The sequence below is a fragment of the Acanthisitta chloris genome, unplaced genomic scaffold (genome assembly GCF_000695815.1).
Source record: "Acanthisitta chloris isolate BGI_N310 unplaced genomic scaffold, ASM69581v1 scaffold37838, whole genome shotgun sequence".
Classification (NCBI taxonomy): Eukaryota; Metazoa; Chordata; class Aves; order Passeriformes; family Acanthisittidae; genus Acanthisitta; species Acanthisitta chloris.
Genome location: NW_008689367.1, coordinates 51,741 through 62,072, shown reverse-complemented (window position 1 = coordinate 62,072; position 10,332 = coordinate 51,741). Strand labels below are relative to the sequence as shown.

Genomic DNA, 10,332 nt, shown 5'->3' with positions numbered 1-10,332 from the left:
ACCGGCCGGGAAGGGACGCGGGAGAGGGACAGAGAGATGGGGATGGAGCAGAGAACTCTGTGAAGTCACTTAAATGGTGGCTGCTCCAGGGCAGAGGCTGCGGGGTTTTCTGGGGGGAAGTTTAGGACTAGAAAACTAGGAAGAGGGAAATCCGGAGTGGGACAGAGAGGGTTCACATCCAGAGAACCTGTTCCTACCCTGCCCCAGATTTCCTTTCGTTCGAAAACTGTCTCTGTCCCTGGTCTACTCTGTTCCATCCTTGTAGACCTGCTCCCTCTCCCTCCGTAGAAAAACGGCAGAAAAAAGATCCTCCTTGGATTTGAAGTGTAAAAAGGACAGAAATCTCTGAATGTTATCATGCATATTAACATAGCACCTGTGATCTCTGCCAGGAGCTCCACACCCCACTTCATTCACAGCAGCATCAACAGAGAGCAAAGCAGAGAGTACTTGCCCCAGAGTTGTCAGCCTGAAGCAGCCTGAGAGCAGCTTCAGTCTAACCTGTGGCCATTTTTCTCCCATTGTCTTGCTGGTGCCCTGTGCTGTATCTCTGCTTTGCTTTTCTGGTTATAGCTATGCCAGGACAGGTGTCAAATCACAGGTAGTGCATTTCCTCTCCATCACTTCTTGCTGCTGGACCGAAGGGTGAGTACATTGAGAAAGCACTGTTAGCATTTAGAATTTATCCCTTCTGGCCAGTCAAGAAATGATCAAAGAGGCAATCCCCCGACAGGCTGGCATGAACAGAGCGATACATTTATGATTACATTTTGTTGCAGTAGCTAATGACTACATGAAATATAGTGGCATTTTTTCTGGGAATGCAGCAGGTGTAATAATAAGTACATAATATCTGATAGCAGTAAAAAAGAATATGTCCCAGCTTTATTTTCAGATGTAGAATCCTAATTATTTATCTATTTATTCCTGTGCCCAAAGAGTCCCTGCAAGGAGAGTTCCAAAGGAAGCTTTACAAGGAGCTGCTGAAAAATTACAACCCTCTGGAGCGACCAGTTGCAAATGATTCCCAGCCACTCACTGTCTATTTCACTCTCAGCCTCATGCAGATCATGGATGTGGTAAGTCTGTAACCTTCTAGGAAACAATTTAATTCAAAGGTTGGATTCTGCCTTCCTAGAATGGAGATTTGTCACAGCAGAGGACGATTACAAGATATTGGAAAGCACAAATAATTCAAGACACAAAGCCAAATTTTGACTGACTTTTAAAAGAATTAAACTTAAAAGTAAAGTTTACCCCTTTCTTAGGTCTGTCAGAAGTTCCCAACCTTCTAAGCAATACAATATATTTCAAGGGGAGCTCAAAATGCATACTTCTCCTTTTGAATCCTTAACTGTACTTAGAACCAACAAGAAGTGTAGTCTGAGGGGATATGCAAAACCAAAGTACTTGATTTCTGGTGGTCACTTCAGAACTTTTTGTTTCTGGAGATGGAGGGAAGAGGAAATCCTGGCCAAAATCCAAGTCATATTATTTCTTATGCTATTTAGACACATTTGCATATAGAATGTATTCTATATGCTTAAATAGCTGCTGTATTTAAAACCACAGTTGCTTGGTAGATCAATAGATATTCTGTGCAGTGTTCATAAAATGCACTGTAGGATCTTTTGGGTTCAAATATAAGTCATTTAAACTTCAGTCTGTAATAGAGGCATAGAGATGAAACTCAACATGTAAGTGGGTTTACAGTATTTGTTTTTACTGAATCCAACCAGCTGTGACAACTAATAAAGAAGTTAAATACTTAAAACTGTAGTTAACCTCAAAATGCCATTATCTTCCCATTAGATGCTCAAGGTTCATGGCACAAGAAAATTATTAAAAGAAAGAAAGAAAGAACGATGGGATTATTCATGACAAGTGGCTTGCTATCTGTTCCCTTACATGCTACCAATTGCCAAAATCCAGATACTGTTTATTTAGTATCTGCCACACGTAGAGCTCTGCTCATAGTTTCTATGCACATTTTTGCAAGTTTTAGATTTGTTAGATCCAAGGTGAAAACTAGGGTATGTATTTCCTGTGTGATATTTACTATTTGCTAAAGTGAGACTAGGCAGTTATAGTCAGTGAGCTGTTTCCATGTCGGTGCCACTAAAGCCAACAGGCAAACTGTGTCAGTTCCATCCTTGTCTGCAGCAGCTGAATTTTAATATATATGAAACCAGCAAGCAGAACAGAAGCTATGTGGAGTCATAAAGTCTTTGAATGACAGCAAGTGAAGAATATGTGTTATGCAGAATGCAACAAGCTCCACAGGTGCTGGCAGACTGAGCTGTGGCTGTACTGCACAGGCATCTGAGAGCTAGGAGAGGACAGCCAGATATTAGATCCCAACTTTGATGTGAGAGAAAAGCCTGTACCAGTGGGCTGATATAATGGATGACACAAGCATCCCACTAGCTGTGTGTGGGCCTGCTCCTGCTATTAATGATGTTTGCTATGGGTGGGCTTAGAGATATGGAAAAAAGAGGATCTCTTGTGATGAACACTCTGCAGACATGAGTAGTAGGTAACTCCTGGCACAGAGTCAGCCTGAATAGACAAGCAAGCAAGAATTCCTTTGGACAATCAGAGACAACAGGGAAAATGTAAAAGTGAGGAACAGCACAAAATGAATAAATGATACTATGCTAATAAGGGATGTATTAATTTCATGAGTCACCTTCTAATTAGATTCCTTTAGAGTGTGTCAAGGCAACACAGAGAAAGAGGCGTTCGAAGGGCAGTCAGCTATGAGAACAGGGCAGGTCAGAGGAAACTAAGAGAAGGAAGCTGAAGAGAATGAAGGGCAGTGTGGGACAGACAGTGTTCAAAGGTCTGAACCCTTAAGGCCTGCAGGTCCCCATTTAGGTTACTGCTGCAGCTTCTCACTGGCTCCAGCCTTCACAGGTCTCTTGCCCTGTATGTCAGGGAATGTGGGGGACAGGGCAGAAATAGCCACTCAGTCCTCTTAGCCCCTCATCTGTGCGATGGAGCTTTGGTCTTGCTGCTCTTTGCAGTGCATCAGGCCTCCTAGTGGCCTTTGCAGCAGCTCCTACTGACTGGAGGCTTCAGTTGTGTAGCTCCGGATTTAGATAGATTTTTATCTTTGGCAGTAATAGGCAAATATGTTCAGAAAGGCTTAGCCAGTCTGTTCAATGCCTGTTCAAACTGGGCACCTGAACAAAACTCCCCATTTTAGTGTATCTCTGCAGAACTCTGCACAATACACGGTGCTTCAACTGAGTCTTAAACCAGGCTTCAAAAAAACCCCTTTCCTAACCATGGACTTTGTTTACAGGACCTTCTGCTGTAGCTCCCTTTAGGGAAATGACCTCCTGCTGCAGTATGTGCCTTCTCACAGCTACTGGAGGAACTTTACTTTGGTATAGGACAGTACAGTCCTCTTCAAAGGATTTTTGTACTATTCTTTTGTACAGCTGTGTTCAGGAAAGGTTTCTCTAGTGCTTGGTTTATTTTGCTAACCAGGATAAAGCCCTTGATGCTGTGGGATTTTTGTTGTTTGGTTGGTTTTGCTACTGTTAGCACTACACTACATACAACTAATTTCAGAATTACAGCAGAACAGAAGAGCTCAAAAAGCACTTTGGGTGCAAAATAAAACAGATCACAGACCGAGATTTTCCCCCAGCTTTCAGAAACTGCACTTCTGGTATTCTGTACAGACAGATTTAGCCTGTGTTAAGCTAACATGTTCTCAGCTATTAACCACCCCAGGATAGGTTTGTTGTATGGCCAAACCCTCCTAGTGATGACACAGCTTACAGAAGCCTTCTCTAGGTCATTGGGATTGTTTCCTGAACAGAGTAAACTGAATGCCCACAAAACACTTCTCATACTTAAACTGCACCTGTACTATAAAGGTTTAATTTGCATTTCTGTGAATTAATGGTGGGTCTCTCTCTTTCCTACACTCCTGACGTGGCTAGGACCATGTCTTTGACTGCTAGTATGAACAAATGGCTAAAGGCCAGCAGGCAGTAAACTTTGCAGAGTTAATATCTTCTGGAGTTGTCAAATTTAATTAAAACAATACACACTGAGGGGACAATATCCACAAGTCACAAGCCAGTCTGGTGTAGTCAGTGACTGGCAATCTTGGCTAATATGATTCAAAATGGAGTTTTTGATTCTATGTGCCTTTTGAAAAAACCCATAATCAGTAAGAAGCCATAATTGTTGTACTGGCCATTTAGTTACAGCTCATTCTGCTTGCCATAAAACTCATTGCATTTCTTTTCCAGCGATCTGGGATTGACAGACAAAGAAAGAAATCAACCATGAAGTAAATTAAGCTTCACACTATAAAACAAATGAGTTTTCTTCATTGTCAATGAGAAGTGAATGCTGGTGGGAATGACAGCTACTTGCAATAACAATTACTGGTTTAACAAGCTAGAAACAAAACATGTCACCATCATACTTTCCTGCAGTTTATATATTCACTTTAATGGCTTCTCAGCTGATAGCAGCTGTACTGGAGTTAGACCTATCCAGAGCTGATCCATCAAACCCCTGCCAGAACAGATTGAACCAGGCTGGATCCTGGCTGCTGCTGTTCCACTCTGACTTTCTGACAGGAAAGGGGAGACACTATATGAAACATTTTCTAAATACAGTGGATGTTTCCTACCTTACATTTTAGCTTAACCCTTCCTTTGAAAACTAGAAATGATTTCTACCCTGTGTTTGCAGATAGGTTTTTATTGGCATTGCACATTCATATGCATTCTGGTATCAGGACTACATAATGAGAGATCTGTAAGTGCCAATAGCCTCAACTTAGTTTAGTTCACTAGAAAATAGAGTTAATGAATTGTCTAATGAGAATGCAAGCTGGCATAGTAAATTATATAAAGTGTTTCTAAATGAGGAGGAAAAACAGTGACAGCATGAGGAAAATTCAGTTTGGGGACGTATGAACAAAAAGGAGAGCTAGGAAACTAAGGGAGTGTCTGGAGGGAAAGTGGGAACACATGGCTAGTCTGAGACACAGAAAAGGAATTTGGAAAAAAGGTGGAAGAGGATGGGAGGCAAAATAAAAAGAAAGATTTGAAAGAGTGCTCATTGAAGAGTTTCTATGTCAAGTTAATAAGAAGTTTCAAGAGGGAGATCCTAGGTGTCTTTCAGTTAACTTTATTCCTGTATTCCAATCCTAGTCTCAGCTGGATTTAATTTTCTCAGTGGCTGACATGCTGTATTTTTGATTTAGGATGAGAACAATGTTGCTAACACACTGGTATTTGGTTGGTGCTAAGCAGTATTTACTCCAGGTCAAGGACTTCTCAACTCCTCACACCACCCTGCCAGCAAGGAGGCTGTGAGGGGACACAGCCAGGACAGCTGACCCCGAGTGGCCCAAGGGATTTTCCATACCACGTGGCACCATGCTGAGTTATAAACTAGGGGCAAAGCTGGCTGGGGGCTGCTGCTTGGCACCTGGCTGGGCATGGGTCAGTGGGTGGGGAGCAACTGCATTGTGCATCACTTGTTTGGTGTATTCTCTTTTATCATTATTCCTTTTCTGTCTTATTAAACTGTCCTTATCTCAACCTATGAATTTTGCAGCAATCCCCTGTATGGTGTTTAGCTACCTGCTAGGTTAAACCACAACATTTCCTTAGGAGAAAAATCAGTGGCTCCTTTGCAAACAATTAAATCACCCTGAAGTGAAAACAAAGTGGAGATAGCCAAGTGGCCAGAAATGTTCTTTAAGGACATTTGAGTTATAATATCAGAAAATGGATTAAGAGGTTGATCTTGCTTTTTATAGTTCTTTGTTTCAATTTTCTTGCAATGGGAAATGCCAAGCAATTTGATGAAATAAGTGAAAAATAACCTACTTGCTCTCTGATTTGCTGAAATCTTGTTTCAAAACTCCTTGTAGGAATGAAACGTATATTGAACTAATAGCCTGATAATAAATATATCTCTGGATCTGAATCAGAAAATGTTTGGAAATATCTGACTTTAGAAGACTAAACAAAATTGAAAAATAAGTTCAGAAGGAAAATCTTAAGAGACAGATACTAAGGCACACCTTAGTGGAAGGAGAGAAGGAGCTGCTCAATGTCATAGCTCCACTACAATGTCAATAAAAATAAGGAATAGGATGTAGAGAAGCTGATTATTTTTCTCTACATCTCACTTCATGGAAACCCCTCAGCCTGCACAAAAAGGTGATCTTTGGCCTCTGCCTGTCTGGTATGTGCTGGCATGGAATATCAACCTGACTTATGCTTAGGAAAATCTCCCAGCATATACATTTTTGAGAAACACAGTATTGAAATAGACTGATATTATATAATTTCCACACTGGAAAAAATTACAGTCACTACATTTTTCAACACTCTATGGAGGTAAATCCCATCTAACATTCTTCTCTTGTAACATCCATCCCAATAATAGCATCAGAGGAGAATATTCAGCCACTGCCTATTGGTTTAGAGGGAACACTAGGAATAGACACAGCAGCAGTGCTGTTCCTACTTTGCTACATCTCATGCAGAATAGCAAATGGCATAGGAAAGCCAGTGATTGTGATCACTTACAGTGATTGTGAGGGTATGAATTTTCTGCCTAGCCTGACATTTTTGCAACAGACATACCTTTATGTTACTGTAAGTTAACACAACTAAGAGAAACATATCTGAGGGTATCCCATCTCCAAAAGTCAGACAACGAGACCTTAGAAATGATTGTAAAATGGTCATACATTTATACTGCAAGTGACTGCTTAGAGACACAGACATGGAGAGCTGGAATACAATGAGATATAAAATGAGATATACAATGATAGCTCAAACTCAATTTTTACTGATATCTAAATAAGTGGAAAAATCCTGCAATCTTATTATCATTTTGGAAAGGGCCTCCAGAGGTCACCCCCCTACTCCAAATATGTCTAAATAGACTGTGTCCAGTCAAGTACTGGTCACAGCAAGAGTTTCTACAACCTCCCTGGGCAATATGTTTCAGTATTCGACTGTCATCATGGTAGATTTGTTTTCCTAACATCTAAGCATAACTTCCCATCTTCCAGCTTGGGAACAACACTGAAAAAAACACATCTGGAAAAGTGAGACACCTTTCCTTCTTCAATAAAATGGGGTAAACAACAAAAAGATACTTTTGGTGAAATATTCCAGATTTCTTGATGCTTGGCAGCAGGGTCTGTGTTTTGACTTTAATAAAGCCTTTCTGAGTAACACTCTTAGCAGAAAGCTAGGGAAGAAAGTCTTGGGAAACCCACATGGCAGATCTTGTTCTTAGAGTCAATGTTCCCTCTCAAAATGTGAGATTTAGTTATATGGTGAGATTCCCCAGGAAACTGTACTGAGTCACTGTTTTCATTTCATTTTGTCTGGAAGATAGAATAAGTAATATTTTTATTAAATTTGCAGATGACAGAAGTTTGGGAGGCGTTCAGAGAACACAGAGGGCAAAACGAGAATTTAACGTTGTCTTCCAAAAGTAGAGTAAAAGGACTGGTTTGACCCCATTTTTGCATGGTTTTTTTTTTCAAAGACTAATTTATGCAAATTTTGGGGTATTATAGTTTAAGAAATATTTGGATGCACTGGAAATAATCCATCTGCTGGAGGCTTTGATTTCATTAAAGGAGCTTAATTTGATGCCTACATGCTTGCTTAACTGGAACCAAAGACAGGTCAGTCCTGCCTCTGTATGAGGGCAGATATTTGTATTACATTTATAATTCCATCAACTAATTATAGTCACAGTCCAGACTTTCCCTGTACTAGCTGATGTGTAAACACAGCTGAAAAGATCATCTTTGTTCCAAAACATTTACAAACTAGCTATATTTTGATAGACTAGATTTTTTAAACATCAGAATTATGCATATCATAACTGCTGACACTTACAAAGTAGTGTTAAATAAAACTTTAGCTTAAAAATGCTCATGTTAAGAAGAATTATTGCACTGGGATCAGAGCAATGGCTTTCTGATATTAATTTTCATGCAAATAGCCCTTAGATTTTTCTAAGGAATTTTAGCAATTTTACTCTGCAACTGTTTGAAACATTACTGTTTCCTGGGGCTTTCTGGTTTGAATCTAGAATTTTTACCTCTTTTCTGTGTGGAACTTGGGGCACCATTTTGGGAGTGTCCTAAGCTCATCTTGACACTCTGCTGCTGAAAGAGGTGACCTGACTTCTGGGCTCGTGCTCCTACCCCTTTGGTTTGGCCAGTGCCTCTGAGCTGTTACTGCATCCCTGTTTTGGGCAGTCATTTTTCCTAGATGACCTGTACTTTAGATTTAGATCAGTGTAAACTACCCATGGTGGCTCTTCACTGAAAATTTCATATATTCTGCAAAACCCCAAGAGAGTTCTATCTCTATCTAAGTCAAGTTGCAAATCTTGGGAGAATGCTGTCTTAGCTTGTGACTCCTGCAGCAAGAGTTATGGTGACAAACATTTTGGTGGGTATAAATGTGACCAATTTGGTCAAGTCTGATCATAAATTTGTTAATTTTCTTTTATTGGCTGGAGAATCAACATTTAATAATTTATTTAAGAAAGTTGAATTTAGCTACTTATCTACATGAATATCCAAGTTCTTACTTATGTTGTATAACACTATTAGTCAGGAATCTTTCATGGTTCCTCCAGACATTTGCTAGCTAATTAAATCATTTACTACAGAACAGTTCTTGCTTATTTTCCAGTTTCTCCTGTTCATTATTTTTTATTTTTCTTTTTTAATTTCTAGTTAGGGGAAAGAAAAGAGCTGAATAGTTGTTTGTATGTAGTGAGCAGGAGCAGAATCTCAAGAGAAATCCTTTTCCTTTAGGCTGTTGAACTCACTTGTGCAGACCAAAGGAAAAATGAAAGCTTGCAAAGTTTTTTTACATTTATCTGAACTTAGTCAAAGTTTGCTTATCCTACATTGCCCTTGGTTACTTGTATGACTTAGTTTTATATATTCAAGGGCTTTTGTCCTTGTTTCATTACACAGTGGAAGTGACAGATTTCAGTGATTTACATACAATGCTTAACAAAGCCTCTGCATAAGGGTCTGCAAGTCAGTATTTGCAGTCTAGTGCCCTGGACCCACTGGGTGAGATAGTAATGTGGAATATCTTGACATGTTGAAAAGAAAATTGTGCTGTCATTCAAAGAAGCAGAACAGCTTCCATAAAGAGACAGACTAGAAAACAAACATCTTCTCTGCCAAAAAGAAAAAGAAAAAAGGAAAGAAAAGAAATATGAATCTGGAAAAAAAACTAAAACAACCAAATCCAGAGGCTCATTGAGAAATAGTAATAAAGAAGTTCCTAAGCTGTTTATCAAACCTCTGCAGCCTCTTTGCAGACAATGGCTGTGGCAGAAGCTCATCAAATCTGCATTATTGTTTTAATTTTAGCATTCATTTGTGTATACTAGAAAAAGTCTCTCCAAGCTTTATTTTCTTCTCTATTTGCTGCTTGATCTTTATTCCCACCATGTCTCTCCAAGCTTTATTTTCTTCTCTACTTGATGCTTGATCTTTATTCCCACCAGGCTAAAGGGAGAAAGTGTTTGCACACACATCCTGCAGCCATTTCCGTTCTACCATTATTTATTCGCACACACATCCTGCAGCCATTTCCGTTTTACCATTATTTATAACTGAGAGTTTAGAAAACTGGAAAGGTGCTGGGATAAGCTTTCTGATATTTTTAGTTAGTTTAATACCATGAAGATTACTGGATTATAACAGAAAACAGAGTATTCTACTTTTCCATGAAATATGAAGAACAGATCTTTTCAAATAATGGCCTAAAATATTCTGATAATTGGCCTAATTAAACAAGCAGACAACACCTGTCCCTACTCTACTGTGGTGAAGTATTGATACACTAAAAAAATCTGCAACTTTATTTCTGTGATATTTGTCCATTTTTCCTGTGCTGCTAAATATCTTCTTGCTTTTTTTTGACTATTCCTTGGGCATCTTTCTTTTACTTAATCTTCTCAAACAGTGTTAGATCTGGAAAGATATTTTAAACACAGGAGGATGTGTAGGATGGCATGGGAAGCAATGAATGTACACTAATTAAAGGCAGTTTGCAAGAAGGAAAAAAAGGACTGACTAAAGGCTATAAAAAACCCTCCTGATAATAGTTAGCTGGAGGACATTAGAGATGTGTTCATTGTATGTGAAAATCAGAACTTTCTGGTTCCACAGGAGAGGTCTTTGGAACTCTTTTGGTAATACAAATCAGCTGGGGGCTTTCTGTTTGTTTGGGGTTTTTTTCTTAATATGAGTAAAGCAAGGCAGTTCCTCTAACCTTTTTT

The 10,332-nt window shown here is 39.4% G+C and overlaps 1 protein-coding gene across 1 annotated transcript in view; it reads left to right on the top strand.

Annotated features, from left to right (window-relative positions):
- Nucleotides 1–939: 939 nt before the first annotated feature.
- The window catches only part of CHRNA7 (cholinergic receptor, nicotinic, alpha 7 (neuronal)), a gene marked incomplete at its 5' end in the record, with an annotated part of 39,274 nt that continues 29,881 nt past the window's right edge, over nucleotides 940–10,332 (top strand). The window contains one exon of the mRNA XM_009081376.1: nucleotides 940–1,079. Within this exon, the coding sequence (XP_009079624.1) occupies nucleotides 940–1,079 (140 nt within the window). The remainder of the gene's footprint in view (nucleotides 1,080–10,332) is intronic.